At 28.0% G+C, this 16,256-nt stretch overlaps 2 protein-coding genes across 2 annotated transcripts; both read right to left on the bottom strand.

The window, feature by feature from the left end:
- Nucleotides 1-490: 490 nt before the first annotated feature.
- LOC148201398 (protein trichome birefringence-like 42) lies at nt 491-2,383 on the bottom strand. The gene is made up of 5 exons (XM_088108196.1): nt 1,885-2,383; nt 1,473-1,647; nt 1,201-1,379; nt 949-1,107; nt 491-866 (listed from the first exon to the last, which is right to left on the bottom strand). Exons 1-5 carry the CDS (start codon nt 2,151-2,153, stop codon nt 599-601), a joined length of 1,050 nt encoding a protein of 349 aa, XP_087964322.1. The 5' UTR covers nt 2,154-2,383; the 3' UTR covers nt 491-598.
- An 8,148-nt stretch (nt 2,384-10,531) lies between these two features.
- LOC124845805 (protein trichome birefringence-like 41) lies at nt 10,532-15,239 on the bottom strand. Its single transcript, XM_088110605.1, has 5 exons — nt 14,828-15,239; nt 12,646-12,817; nt 11,378-11,553; nt 11,079-11,237; nt 10,532-10,986 (listed from the first exon to the last, which is right to left on the bottom strand). The coding sequence occupies exons 1-5, from the start codon at nt 15,085-15,087 to the stop codon at nt 10,692-10,694; spliced, it is 1,062 nt and encodes a 353-aa protein (XP_087966731.1). The 5' UTR covers nt 15,088-15,239; the 3' UTR covers nt 10,532-10,691.
- Nucleotides 15,240-16,256: the final 1,017 nt, after the last annotated feature.

Below are 16,256 nucleotides of genomic sequence, written 5' to 3'. Positions count from 1 at the left end.
ATAATAGTAGTAATGAAATTGTAAAACTTAGTGAAACCAATTTTGTGTCATAAAAGCCAGAACTGAAAATAAAAAATATATCTATGCATGTCTAGTAAAAACTGGTTGAAAAGGTGAAAATTTTTCTACCTTACATTTAATAACCATGTTCATCCTTTGACTATAATCATATCGTCCTTTAATTACAACCATGTTAGACTAGGTCATTTATGAACTTTTGTGTATCTCAAAATTATAACTTTTCATTTTATCGAGACAAATGAAAAAAAAAATAGTATTCTAGAGGAAAGTGTATTCTCGTATTAAAAGAGATAAACTATAATTAGTTTCCCTGTGTATTTAAAGAGATAAACTGTAATATCAATTTCACTTGATGAGGATTTTCCACCCAGACAATGTATGTCATCTCAAACTTAAAATTTTTCATATTATTTTGTTACTAATATCCCACAGAAATCACCTAGTAACACATGATTATTTCAACTTTCAGATTAGCCCAAGTTACAATACTGATAACATCTACACTTCCTCAAGGGCAATAAACAACCAAGGAGTCTTCCATGGCAATAAATAATCAAGAATAAGATGAATGAAGGTACTAATTTCCAAGTAGAACAGCATACAAAATTTCATTCCAAGCATCAGGAACACCAGCCAGACACCAGTGACTACAGTCATCAAAAGAAGTTCCACGCCCTGTGTAGATAGAGGGATGACCATCTCTCCTCAGTTGTGTAAGCACAGTGATGTCTAGCAATTGTACAGGATTTGCCATGTTACTGATAACTTTCTTAACAATATCCACACCAGGATATGCTGCCATTGCTCCTTCCTCTGGTTTAGTTTGCCTTAGGCACCCCTTTTTGCTGTTCAAATGAAGGAAGAAAAGAAAGAAAAGAGTAAGTCCATGAATGCAAATTCAAAGTTATACAAGTGAAATCAACTTACTCAACATGGGAAGCAGCAATTCCCTGAAACAAAACTCTAGTCTTTGAAGGGTCAATGTTAGAATCAACCCATTTAGCCCAAGTAGTGAGTCCAATCTTGAAAGCTTCCATGTGATCCATGTCCTTGATCAGTTCAGTCCCTATTTGAAAGTAATCCCACCTACAAAACATTAAATTGAAGCCATTAGCCACATGGCTACCTCCTCTCATAAAGCATAAAAAAAGGTAGCTCAAATCTAAGGTTTTTCATTACGCTTGAGCGTGTCCTGTGTGAGTCCACCAATGGTAAGAATTGAAAATCAAAACATCAACTCCTTTCCACTGATCCCCAGAGCTAATGGTGTCCAACTTCAAAATCCTGCCTTTTTCTTTATCAATAGCCAAATCCACTAAGAACCCATTTTTCAACCACATGATTGAAGCTTTGTACTCCTACAATGTCCCAAAAGTTGAACCAAATTATAAGCCAATCAAACAACTACAAAGGCTCAACACTTTCCTCTGTAAACAGAAAAAAACAACTACCGGAAACGAAAACACGAGAAGTTGCTGTGTCTGACTCGTTGAAATGTAAGTTGAGTTTGGGACTGCAATGTGAAGCAGACAAGTGAGTGACTGCCACATGTTGTTACTTATGGAGTCCCCCACAAACATTATCTTCTTTCCTGTGTTTCTCTCCAAGAACTTCTTACCATCAAACCTGTCACCAATAACACCATTTGGGGAGGGAAGAAAAAAAATTCAAATTTGAAAACCTCATGATGACAGCTTGCAAGTCAGAAAAAAACAATGCTGCCATTTAAAATATATGATAAACATTGCACTCAAAACTACAAATTAAACTAAAACATCTAGATGAATGAGACTCAAAACTACCAGCAAAACTGAAACAATTCGATATAAAACAAAGGTAGAGTTAAGTTAATCATCACATTACCTTGGAAGGTCACAACCAGAGGGCTTCCATCTATAATTGAGGTACTCCTTATCTGGTCTGCCATTTCTTAAGCAATCAAATCCTTGGCCAATGAAAGGACAGTCCCTTGAAGCTTCATAGAGAGGGTGGGAAGAGGGTTCATCAATGACCCATTTTCCCTCAGAAAAATCGCATCTTTGGTATGGTGGAGGAGATGCCAGTGCCCATACAAAAGCTGAGGCTAGGAGCAGAGGACCCAACCACAGGGAGAACACCATTTCAAATTGCATCAGACAATGTGTTCAGAGCGCGTGAATGTTAACGTTTGTTTATATAAATAATATAAAAACATGTGGGGTTGGTCCTATGGGCATGTCTAGTGGTAGCTTTAATGAAAGTAATGCAGAGACAAACTATTTGTGTATATAGTTGCTGCATCAAATAAAAGTTAGAATAAGGATAGTACGAGAGATATTGATATTTATTTGAAATATTTAATAAAAGTAAAATGGTTTTAAAAAAATAATTTTTTGTAATTTTTAAAAGAAAAAGAAAATATAAAGAAAAATAATGAATGTAAAAAAATTATGTGTATAAAAATATATTTTTTTAAAAGTCATGGTTCGCCATTAATTTGATCACGTGATGTGATTTACGTTTAATTTCTCTAAAGAAAAGGTGTTACTTATTGTTGAAAGTACAAGTTTATTTATAAATGTCAAAGTTTTATATTATGATTGTCTGTGGAAAGTTTCGGTTTCCCAAATCTGGGTTAATCATAATTGCTGTATTTAATAATAATCTGACGTATCACCTCTTCAATGTTAACTATCTCTGTCTTCATAACAGTTGTTTTTCAGTTTTCAATTTAAAACAAGAATATTTTAATTCAATTTTAAATTAATTACTCTTTTCCTTATTTCACACTAAATATTAATGAATTATTATATTAATTAATTATTCACTCCATATTAATTAGATTAAGGATATATAATTAAAAAAGGTAGTCAAGTCTCAAATTTTAAAATTAAAATAAATGAACAATTTACAAAAATGCAAAAGATATTTAGACTTGTTTAGATTGGGATAGGTGAAAAGAAAAGGAAATGAGAGAAAAGAAGGTGAGATTTATGGTACATTTAGTAAAAAGTTTCTAGATGATAAAATTGACATGACTAAAAAAATTTATCGTGTGTAATGCAAAGAAAAAAAAACAAACATTTATTATTATTGCTAAATTAGATATGTGTGTGTAAACACGTGTGTGCGTGATGCATATATGTGTGCGTGTGAAAGAGTACGAGGGATGTGTGTCGGTGGATGAAGTGTGTGTATCTGTGAATACTTGTGCATATGTGAATACGAATACTTGTGCATATGTGAATACGAATACTTGTGCATATGTGAATACGAATACTTGTGTACACATACGTATCTACGAGGGTGAATACATGCATTCACGTTGTGAGTAGGTGAGGGTGTGTGGGGATATACGTAGAGAGGTGTTTGTGTGTGTAATAAATTGAAAATAAGGTTGAAAGTAGCGTTCAACGCCTTTCAACACTAGAACCATTCAGAGCTCTATGTAAGGGTGGCGCTTGGTGCTGTAAAGTGGCGCTCTCTATGTAAGGGTGGCACTCGGTGCTTTAAAGTGGCGCTCAGTTCCTGACAATTTAGATAACGTTCTAAAATGTAAGTGTTTTTATACGCGTCCATTGTTATTTGCTTCAAATTTATTTTTTATTGTTCCAAAACATGTTCACTTGAGTTTTTGCTAGTTTTTCTCTACTAGAATTGATTCCTATTCATTTATTTCATACATTCAAACAAAGATATTAGAAGTAAAAATAAGCATATACTAAATAAAACACAAGAAAACTAGAAAATTCACTAAACTTGAGGATAAAACAAGGTAAAAGCTACGAAGAAGTTGATTTATTCATAAAATATACATACAAAACACGTAAAATCAATTGTTATCAAGCATTCCAAGTTTTAGCCTAAATCTCGCCCAGTCAACTTAGTTTTAGCTTAAGTGAAAATGTTCCCGTGCATATCTCGCCCAAGCGAGAAGGTTTAGCTTAGGCGAAAATACTGTCAGCATCTCACGTAAGAGCCTCTTAAATGGTGTTTGTCCAATTTGACGACAAACCTCTATTTGTTTCAATTTTTCAAAAATAAGGACATAATTGAGACACCGAATTTGTAGGGGACCTATTTAAGATTCTGGACGAAAAAAGTGACCTACCAAAATATTAGACCTAAATATTATTCATGTTTGCTGACATTGTTTGACACCGTTTTTATCAAACATATTCTTTAGACGATTTAAGTTATAAACACTATTTTGTTGAATGTTCGTTTGTTAAACTTCAAAATAAGAGTTGCTAGACAATCTTGTCTCTCTAGACAATCTTTTTCTTAATCGTTTACATAAGCTTTTAGTAACTCTATATAAAGACATATAAGTTCAAGATAATCTGAAAACTTTAAAATAAAGTCTAGAGCCCAAAACACATAAAAATAACAAAAGACAAAAATTATAGACTAGACTTTCGCCTAATGAAGTCCGCTTGCTTAACAAACATAAAACTGATTCGGCCAACGAATTTAACATTATGTAACATTAAAATAAAATTACAACTTATTTAATTTTCTAAATTATTCTTCGATTGTACTCAAGATCTTCATTTAAGTTTTCTTCTTCATGGAATATTATAAGATTCAAGGAGACGTGTTTTGATCTTTGACTTTGTCTTGAAAATTTTTTTCCTCAATTTATTCTTATATATTTTCAGGAGATAATCTTTTATCACACTCACTCTCATGTTCATTCTTTTTTATTCACAAGATCCCATCTCTTACTAACACTTCAACACTTAAAAATCTTTTACCGATGAATCTTTATTCATATTTCAACCCTCAATAATACAGGTCAAAAATTTCAGAACCATTCAAATCATATCAGTTGTCCAAAGATTCACATTCAAATCCTCATAAAAAAAATGATATTCCATAATATAATTAGTTACACTTAAGTAAACATTATTTTAATACACTCCCTCATTTAACAAAACATACAATCCTCACAATAATTAATTTCATGAAATTATTTAATTTAAACTTTGTAATTTAGACATGAATTAAAAACGATGAAACTAATCAATAAATTAAATATAGACAAATTTTCCATTTACACCTAATACGGATGAACGTCATTTGGAAGAAAACATTTTATCACCTAGTGAGCGTGAAAATTTACCAATTCAAGAGGGAATTGAAGCAATAATAGCTTAAGGTTGAAAAGTCAATTATTCATCTGAGATTAAATAAAATACAATGTTCTGGTTTAACTTCACTTATTATATTTTAAATTAATTTGACTTGGTCTAATCTTATATTGTGTTGGGTTTATTTTAAAAAATAATTTTTTTAAATGATTTAAATTTAAAAAAAGATAAAAATAAAAATTTTATTTTTAAATTTTAAATCACAACTAAACTTACTTCCAATCTTATTACGACTTGATATCTAAATCTCTATATATATATATATATATATATATATATATATATATATATATATATATATATATATATAATAAAATATATTTTTCTTTTTTATCGAGAAATATAATAATAGAATATTTGGAGTGTTTTAACTTTTGTTACAAATATACAATGCTATTGCTCTAAGTAATATGCAATTTCCACAAAATCTGTAGTTTGAAACAAACCTATCAATTTCCAAATTTAATATGACCAAAATACAGTCGTCATAAATGTATTATGTGCTTAAGAAACTTTCCGCATAATATCAACATTACTTTTGTAATTCTTATTATTTAAAAAAATTATAATTAAACCAGTGAGCCAAACTTTTTATCCATTAATTCTTAATGGGTCAGACCGAATTCAAATTTTTTTGACTCGCTAATGAATGAAGTTAGGTTGGATTGGACACTAAGTGACTAACTGTGATGGACGTCGGGTTTTAACACTTCAATATAAAAGTAATTTTAGTTTTGAAAATCGTTTATCCTAAATTTTTTTTAATATAATATTTTCTCACTCTTAATTATTAATATTTTATAACTCTTTTACTTTTTGTGTTAATTAACTAATTAATTCATTTAACTCTTTTCGTATTATTATAGTATAAGATTTCTTTTACCGTTAATTATTAAGATTTTATTACTTTTTTAAATTTTAAGTTAATTAATTAATCAATTCATTTAACTTTTATTAATAAAGAAATTAATTATCGGAAAACATTCACCCCAAATTCTTTTTTATATATAGTATAACATTTTCTCACCATTAATTATTGATATACTTTATTATTCTTTTAATTTTAAGGTTAATTAATTCAATAATTTATTAAAATTTTATTTCTAAAAATAATTTTAATTATTATAAGAAAATTTTGTATCATAGATTTTTATCACAATTAATTATTGATATTTTATTGCTTTTTAATTTTTATGTTAATTAATTAATTCATTTACATTTTATTGACAAATGGGAAAACATTTATCCCAAATTTCTTTTTTTATAGTATAATATTTTCACACCACTAATTATTGATGTTTTGTTACTTTTTAATTTTTTTTTCTAATTAATTAATTCCTGTTTTGTTTTTCTATTATAGCATTACTATATAAGATTTTTTCACCATTAGTTATTGATATTTTATTATTTCTTTAATTTTTAAGTTAATTAATTAAGTAATTCCTTTAACTTTTATTAGTAAAATATTTTTAATTATAGAAAAACATTTATCCAATTTTATCATTTTTATAGTATAAATTTTTTTACCATTAATTATAATTGATATTTTATTACTATTTTAATTTTTGTGCTAATTAATTAATTAATTCATTTAAATTTTATGAATAAAAATAATTTTAATTAACGGAAAACATTTATCTTAATTTTTTTTCACCATTAATTATTGATATTTTTTTATTTTATGTTAATTAATTAATTCATTTAAGTTTTATTGATAAAAATAATTTTATTTATGGAAAAGCACTTATCTCAATTTTCTTTTTTTATAGTACTATTATATTCACAACATTAATTATTGATAATTTGTTACTTTTTTAATTTTTAATTTAATTAATTAATTTAAATTTTATTGATAAAAAAATTTAATTATAGAAAAATATTTATCTCAGATTTTTTATCATTAGTTATTGATATTTTAATATTTTTTTAATTTTTGTGTTAATTAATTAATTCATTCATTTAACTATTATTTATAAAAATAATTTTATTTATAAGAAAACATTTATCTCAAAATTTTCATCTTATATTATAATAATATTTCATCATTAATTATATTTTTTTTGAATTTTTGTGGTAATTAAGCTAGATTCAAAAGAGAATTCATATACATTTGTATATTAAGCATCATACTTAAATCACATTAAATAAGTAAATCAAACATCCTAAAACATACCAAGACTTAAATTGGATTATCCGGATTTGGAATGAATGTCGAATTATGGTGAGTTGTGCACTTGTTGTGACCTCTACTGCTTTGCAAAGTCATTGCCAACGGGTTTCATCCTATCAAACTCACAAGATTATAGTCTGTTCCACGCCTTTGATCATACTAGAAGCACTCAAGACTAAGACGTTTTACTACTCTCACCACACCACATATGTTAATCTTCTGTACTTAAGAATGAAAGACGATTAACGTATCAGAATAACCCTCAAGAGTGAGCTACCTACACTCATTCTAACAACACTTAAAATCACACTCAGGAATTCCACCTTGAAACTCATTTCACCACTTTGAAACTAGATACACATCCATTAACTAAAAAATCACGACAAGATACTTGTCAATAAAATAAACATAGATAATAAAATTAATTTTCTAGTATTTTCTTTTCTTATATTATATAGATAATAGATTATTAATATTTATCTATTAATTTTTTTACGAGAAATTTTGCAAAAGGAAAATTTTAAAAATCAACCACTTTTCTTGTGTTTTTAACTCAAACACTAATGAAATAAATGAATAAATAATGAACGTGTGTGCAGAAAAATTGACAGAATTTTTTTCCAAAAACTTTTGGCAAAGCAGCACCAATTTTTTGCAAACTATTATTCATAGAAATATTTACAAGTATTTTTCTAAGAAATTTTTTCCGAGAGAAATCAACAAAAAAAATGTGTCTAATTCTAGTAGTGGATATAATGATAATAATAAAAAAAGTAGCTAAACTGCATTGACTCGAATGGAATCATCTAGTAGATTATAATGCGATCTAGAGAAATTTAGAAACGTGAAATAAGGTAACGAGTAAAATATTAGAAAATAAATTTTTAAGTCTATCTCAATTTCACAAAATCGACTTATAAAGTAAGGTTTACACATAACTTTTATATATATATATATATATATATATTATAAATTGGCCTTATCTTTAGTGATGTGAGACTTCCAATGCATTCCTTTACGCTGAAGTATAAACATCTCGTTTGTAATAATAGAAATTAAATAATCCAATAACGGTTCGCCAACGGGTGGAAACAGAAATATAATATCTATATTCTTATTATACATACTTTTTTACCTATCAACATTGGTTAACTTATGCAACAGAGACATTTCTTAACTAAATAGTTGAGTAAGTAATCATGAATTATGCTAGTTTAAATATAGAACAAATTCTATTACAAAGGAAGTACTGTCTTATCAAAGTATTATTACTTTTATTATGATTAGTTAGTACAATGTAATGGTTTTAGAAAAAAGAAGAAGAAAGATATCATATAAATATTCATTTTTTTATTAAATTCCATTTTGGACAAGAAAATTAAGAACTTACATGCATCTAATGATCGAAAAAAAAATGACATAAATTAGTGTATATGCATATAGAAGTTAAGAATTGATTGAATTATGAATAGTATTGATGTACATATATAGGTTATATTTGATTAGAGAGGGAATCCCGCCGACAAAAGGAGATAAACTAATTTTGTCAGTTTTAAACTTTGATTGGGGCACTGCAACAACCAACACATACATGCAAGTGTCTTCCGGTGGTTGACACTCAAAAGAATCTTGGACTTAACGTAACAACCTCAACCTCTTGCCCCAAAAACAACTCATCACATCTAACCAAAACAAAACATTTTTGCTATCTTACAAATTACCTTTTGTGGTCCATTTATTTACCCTTATAAATTAATATTAAAAAATTGAATAATATTTAAAATTTATTTTTTGTTAAATGTTTCAAAGCATTCATATACAAAAAATGTGGAATTTCATTCTACCTTTTATATTGCGTATTTGTTTTGATAAGGCTACGAAATTAGTGGTAGGAAATTATCTAGTACTGGACCATTCTACGTAAGATCATGGTCTGACATCTTTTACTGGCAGTGTTATTTATATTTTTTTTCCAATTTTATTAATTTTTGTCGATTTTCTCTCTTAATCACACATATCCCTTACCTTACCCTAGGCAGCGTTTCATTATAATACGTATTAATTTAACATAACTTTTATAGGGTAAGAAAGCATGGACGTTTTGGTTGATTTTTCTTCTTCCATGACACTATAATACGCACCCACGAAAGTTGATGGTTTTCATTAAAATTTAATCAATCATAAGTTGAAACTAATTGAAAGCAAAATCAGCATATAGTGAGTGAATTTTTTTGCCAATTAATAATTTATATATTAGAAAAGTTAAACAAACCCAATCTGAATGGAATTGCTTATCTTCGCTTATAGCCACAAATAATTGTTAACGTATTTGAGGCCACTGTCTACGAATTTTATCGTAATATACTTAAAAAATATAAGTGTTGTTTGCTTCAATCTTATTACTTGTGAGACAATAAGTCATTCCGGAAACTAATTAAAATAACAACTTTAATTTTAAAGTCGTGATAAAATAATGACTTTTCAATTTTCTATATAGATTTTTTGACAAGAGAATCGATGTCTATATTTTATTTGACATCGGAAACCTATTTAATCGATTTATATAATGATATTTTATGTATAAAACTGTCACTGATATTTGTTATGTTTGATTTCTTTTCGTTAAAAGTTAAACATGTGTGGACTAAATGCTACTTCAACTTTAGTGATGACTTCATTAATTGAAACACAGTGCATGAACATGAAAATCCACTGTATCTCACGTAATTTTTTTCTAGTTGTTGCATCTGTGATTGAGATGTTATATTGTTATGATGTTACTTTCATGCACATCATCACCTGATTATCCACCACACACGTTCTTTCCTTAGAGACGTAGTGCATTATCATTATGCCATCAAATTTTAGTCGCATTAAATTCACTTTTTCTTTTTCTAATTTTTTGTAATCGACTCTCCACTACTTTTGCACTGAAAGGAAAGTCCCCTTCTCAAATACGTTACATGGTTTGGCTCAAATTGTTGATCAAGTTTGAGATCAGCGTGACTAACAAAAGGATAAGGTACGTTGAAAAATAAAGAGTGTATATGTAGAATTGTAGATATAAATATTAGTAAATTAGTGCTTATAAATATTATAAATTAATAATTATGTTAAATTAATAAACTTGAAGGTGGAAAAATTATAAATAATTATTTCCTATGATGAATAATACGTAGTAATAGAATGATGTAAAAAAAGAAGTAAATAAAGATGAATGATATAATCTTATTAATATTATTCACCTTAATTAGGCATGTTTCAATTAATGAGTGTGGTCATAAGCCAACCCAGTTTTCTTTTGTGTACAATTTTATTTTCTTTTGGTATAAGAATCGACTAACCCCCCAATTAAATGATGAATGAAATCAAATAATAAGGTTGTACAGTATTTCATTCCAAGTGTCTGGAACACCAGGAAGACACCAATGGCTGCAATCCATTCCCGTAGGTCCACCTAGCCCATAAATGGAAGGGTGTCCATCTTTTCTTAGCAGTGATAGGGTTGTGATGTCAAGCAATGTCACCGGTGTTTTGATTGTTCTCAGCACACCCTTCAGCACCGCCACAGCCGGCGGCAATCCGCCGGGGTAGGTTGATCCGGGCACCGGTGTCTGCTGCCGGAGACAGGTCTTTGCACTCGGCTCGTTCCATAGGCTGCCACTGAAAAATCAATGTTCAAATAAAAAAACGTTAATTTGATTAGAATATATACAAATTATAAAATAGATAATAAGGTTAGTGATTTTGCTTACTTGTAGTGAGATGGAGAAATTCCTTGAAAGAAGACCTTCACTTTTGTAGGGTCAACGCTTGAGTCAACCCATTTACCCCAGGTCTTAAGTGCTTCTTCAAAAGCCTTCATCCTATCCATGTCTTTCAAGATTTTATTTCCCAGTTGGATATAATCCCATCTGAGAAATTCACCAATTTGTTACAAACCCATTTCATAATTAACGAAAACTATAAGAAATTCAGATGATTTTGCAAAAAGTGATTTTTAAACGTGATTTCATGTCCAAAAAGTGATTTAATTAAGAATTAATGAACTTACGGTTGAGTGGGTCCTCTTCTGTACCACCAGTGCCATGTGTTGAAGATAAGCGTATCAATCCCTTGCCACAGTTTGCTTCCTTCTATTGTATCGAGCTTCAACACTCTCCCTATCTTCTCTTTCACAACGTCAACCAGATACACGTTCCTATCTAGCATCACTTTAACCTTATACTCCTGCAAATTGTTTCATAAAATACGTACTCATCAATTAAGATTCCTTTAAGATAATCATTAAATAAAAAACATCAAGGAATTTTGGCGTCAGAATCACTTCAATTACGCTAATTTTGGCGTCAGAATCACTTCACAAACCATGCATTTCAAACCTTTATATCGATATCTTGGAGGTAAAAAAAGGTTGAAACATTTCAAAATAGTTTTACTTTAAACATAAATTATGAATCAGCATATGAGTAAAACGATCCATGATAACTATCAATTTATCATATGAAATAGCAGTCCAAAGGAGTTGAAAGGGACACGTAAAGACTTAATCAATAGAAAAATATTATCTTATACACCAAAACTTTTTATATTTATTTTATTTTTTTATTTTTTTATTTTTTCTTTTTCTAAAAAATATAAAAAATTATATTTTTATGATTATTTTATCTTTATACTCTATATCTAAAAATGTAAAAATATGTCAATGTTACCTAATCAATAGAAAAAAAGCTGAGGGCATTTGCTCAAGTAATTTAGGAAAACGAACAAGCAAATCAAAGGGACCACTTCTGACTTATTCATTGCAAATTTGCACCTTTCTCTTGTGGTTTCACTACAAACAATTTCTTACACATCTGTTTTCTAGCGTATTTTAGATGCAAAATTTATTGTTTTTGTTGCTACTTAGAATTTATGTACTAGAAGTTTGTCATATAGTAATAGTAGTTCACCCCAATTTTGTACTAGTGTTTATAACACGTTTATTAACTTTAAAATAATTATTTTAAAGTTATATCAACAATATATAGGATTAAATAAAATTTTATCACCATAAAAAAAGTAATTTAAAATATAATTTTAATCCTTTTTTATTTTCCATCGTGAATTTTATTTATTTTTTATTCTTTTCTTATATTCCAGGTTATACATTGTCATTCAATTATATCTTAAATATAAGAAAAATAAATTAAATAAAATATAATATGAAAAATTGATGATTGAATTGAAATCATATATATATATTTTTATTAGAATAAAAATAAAGTAAACACGCACGTGTTTCCATGAGTTTAACATATAATGAAGATTAGAAAATCATACCGTTAATGTGAAAATTGAAACATCTCCGACTCTAGTTAAAGTATAATTTGAATTGGGCACTGCTGAATGAAGCAAACAAGTCAAGGACTGCCATTGATTCCTGCTCAGTGAATCTCCCACGAACATGATGCTCTTCCCTCTCATCTTCTCCAGAAAATCTTTCCCATCAAATCTGTAACCAAACATTACAATTTGAAATTTTAAAAAAAATAAAAAAACAACGACACATTTATTAAAATATATCAAATATTTTATTAACTATAGACATTATTATAGTTTATATTGTTTCTATAATAAATAAAAAATACATTAAAATTATTTTTTAAATATTTTAATATCAATTAAATACACTGACATCACTTTTCAGAAAAAAGTTAATGAAACAGCTACATAGAAAACTCAACAACTGTTACAATCTGCCGCTGACTTCACTTTCCAGTTCAAGTTGTTCTCCAAAAAGAGATAAATTTGTATAAAAGGAAAATGGACACATTGGGGATTAGATGAAATGTAAAAGGTGGCAAATGGAAAGTGCAAAAACACAAGCAAGAGTTTCCGACCATGGACGAGAGAACCTGAGTGAATCAACTGACACTGTTTTTTTATGGGGGCAGATGTTTTAGTTTCTACGTTAAAAAAACGGGGAAAGGAAAATGGAAATCTAGTGAAATGTTGGGTTGTTGGTTTGTAACTGACATGTTAAAAAGCACTTTTGCTTAGCAAGTGCAAAAGTGCTTTTATGGGAGCACGTGAAACCGCGTTTTCCACCCCAAGCCAAACAAACATTCGGAACCTCTGTTTCCTCGCTGATGTCTTTCTCGTTTTTTTTTTAAGAATAAAACTCCCATTAGTAAGCATTTTACAGGCTGGATCACATGATAAGAAATGTTGGAAGTTATTTAACTTTACCATTGGTCTATTTGAGAATTAGAAAATATCATTAATTATTATAAAATTAATAATTTTAAAAATATATAATGCGTTTTTAGTATTTTGTCATTAATCGAGGTCAAAATAAACAAGTAACAGAAACGAGGACCACATATATTTAATATAAATATTAATTGAGAGTAATTACTTTCATACGTTTGGAAAAATAAAAGTACTCAATATTTGTCGTTTTATATTAATAAATGTTCAAAACCTAGACCGAAAGTACTAATTAATACATAATTCTCACCTTCAATTTTAAGTACTATATTTGTGAAATTTTAAATAATTTTTTGCTATTTATACTTTAAATATACGATGTAACGCAGAAAAAAAAACATAACTTATAAACATTTTATTAAAGTTAAGAAAATTAATTATCTTTATTTTTTTAAAATAACCTTAAAATACATTTTGAGAAAAACGAGAAAACATTTGGTAATCTTTAAAGAATCTTGAGTAGTCGTACAGCATCAAACTTTGATCATTAGTCAGTGCTCACAAAAATAAAACGGTTACCAGACAATTTTTTTAGGAGCACCACCACACACATAACTCTTCAATTTCAACCTAAATTACGTATAACTGATATCGAAATTCAATAAAAATAAATAAATCTTTCATCAAATTTCAAAATTTAATAAAAAAAATGAAATTTTTTTATTCAAAACTCGATAAATAAAATAAAAATTTTCTTATCAAATTTTAAAACTTCATAAAAAAATTAAAAAATTTATCATCAGATTTGAAATTCAATAAAAAGTGAAAAATTGTTAACCAAATTTTGAAATTGTTAGATTTTTTTAATTATTGAGGATAGTTTTAGAATTTTAAAAAAATTTAGAAATATAAAATAAAATGAATGGAGATGCGAATGAAACACGTATTTTGGTAAAATATAAAATTTGAAGTCAACCAGTCCAAAATTAAAAAACTAATATAACACTAATGAAATCCAAAACGAAAGAGTACAAAATTTGTGAATTAAAGAAGTAGAGAGAACCAAAAGGAAAAGCTGATGAAAGTTATATGTAATGTATAAGAAGGAATTAAACTAGATAATCTAAAAATGATTTAAAATGGTGGTATAAATATAAAATAAAGAGTAAAGAAAAAGGTCTGCGTTTGTGTCAGAAACAGGGAAGCAATTTTCCTTGAAAAGAAAAATGGTAATAAATAAATAATTAGGTTAGTTATCATTCTTAAAAGTGTATGAGAGAAAAAGAGAAAGTAATGATAAAAGGGTACCAACCTGAGTAATTTGCTGGCAAGCGGCTGCCATCGATAATGGGTGTAAATCAGATCAGGCCGTCCATTCCCCTCGCACCTGAACTCGCGCTCGATGAAGGGACACGTGGACGGCTGATAGAGCGGGTACGATTTGTCCAGCATCCATGTGCCCGTGAAAAAATCACCATTCCCATCATAAACTGAACCTCTCACCTTCAACGCAAGAAGAAGCAGGAAGAAGAAGAACAAACAGAAGAAACCACGTTGTACACGCTCGCTCATTTCTCACTTTCTTTCTCTCTGTATCGAAAACGGTCCGAGGAAAGAAAAAACCAGACACAAAGGTGGTAATGCGGAATGAACTAAGGAGAGGTTTCTCTTTCTGCCTCTCTCTCTCTCTCTTACGAATCTGTGTTGTTCTTCGAACTGAGCTCTCTCAATGGATTTATACAATTGTGGCTGCATGTGTTTGTAGCACACTCTGAAGATAGAGACAGAGAGAGGGAGAGATTTATTTTATTTTATTTTATTTTGTTTTGTTTTGTTTTATTTTTCTTTTAGAAAAAGAAATTGAGAAATTGGTTGTTACTACCAAATAATGGAGTGATGAAAGGGGAATTAGGGAAGCTTATGAGATTCGTCTTCTACCTGTGAGTTGAAACTGGATTTTCATGATGTGTAAATTGTTCATTAAGAGTTAAATAGTGTCATATTTAAAAATAATTAATTTCGTATTGAAATGTACACAGCCAAAGTTATTAAATTTTTTCTTTTTTACATTAAAAATTTTATTTTCTGAATCATCTTTACTGTTTAAATGCAGTCAGACCATTTAAAGCGTGCTGTGTAATTTATTTTGTTTACTTCAATGTAATGTGTATTAAATTTTATATTTAATTGTTGGCATATATGAAACTTACTTACTCTAAAATGAAATGGAAAACTTACATTTAATGTTATCCTTTTATTTTATTATAAATTTATTATTTAAATTAATTACATAATATTTACATTTAATTCATTATTAAAACTTATTAATATATTTAATAATTTTCAACAGAAAAAACATCGCAATGAAAATCTTCCTTATTCTCCACACAATTCTTCTTTATATGTGTGTATGTATTAATTATATGTGATTATATTATAAGTATTTTAAAAATTAATTATAATAATATTTTAACTAAGTATATTATAGCATGATACTATTGATAATAATTAAATAAACAAATTTAATATAATATTATGAATTTATTAAAATTACTAACTATTGTGACATTTATTAATATTTTAATTAATCTTTTAATAATCTGATTTTTTTTAATAATATAAATTTTAATTATTTAAGATATTGATTCATTTTTTAGATAGTTATATAATAAATATATTTATACCATAAAATTTTAAGTGTATGATTTTATAATTTCTATTTAACATATCTTCAAAATAAT

The sequence above is a fragment of the Vigna umbellata genome, chromosome 3, assembly GCF_029865625.1.
Source record: "Vigna umbellata cultivar VRB3 chromosome 3, Vumbellata_1.0, whole genome shotgun sequence".
In the NCBI taxonomy this organism is placed as follows: domain Eukaryota; kingdom Viridiplantae; phylum Streptophyta; class Magnoliopsida; order Fabales; family Fabaceae; genus Vigna; species Vigna umbellata.
This window is presented reverse-complemented; position numbering and strand designations above follow the sequence as displayed.

Excerpts from the sequence above, each read along its gene's own strand:
- LOC148201398 (XM_088108196.1), bottom strand. The coding sequence starts at position 2,153 with ATGCAATTTGAAATGGTGTTCTCCCTGTGGTTGGGTCCTCTGCTCCTA. Across the intron at positions 1,648-1,884 it reads TCTGGTTGTGACCTTCCAAG|GTTTGATGGTAAGAAGTTCT; the intron begins GTAATGTGATGA and ends TATTGGTGACAG. Across the intron at positions 867-948 it reads ATTGCTGCTTCCCATGTTGA|CAAAAAGGGGTGCCTAAGGC; the intron begins GTAAGTTGATTT and ends TCATTTGAACAG.
- LOC124845805 (XM_088110605.1), bottom strand. The coding sequence starts at position 15,087 with ATGAGCGAGCGTGTACAACGTGGTTTCTTCTGTTTGTTCTTCTTCTTC. Across the intron at positions 11,238-11,377 it reads AGAAGAGGACCCACTCAACC|ATGGGATTATATCCAACTGG; the intron begins GTAAGTTCATTA and ends TGAATTTCTCAG. Across the intron at positions 10,987-11,078 it reads ATTTCTCCATCTCACTACAA|TGGCAGCCTATGGAACGAGC; the intron begins GTAAGCAAAATC and ends TTGATTTTTCAG.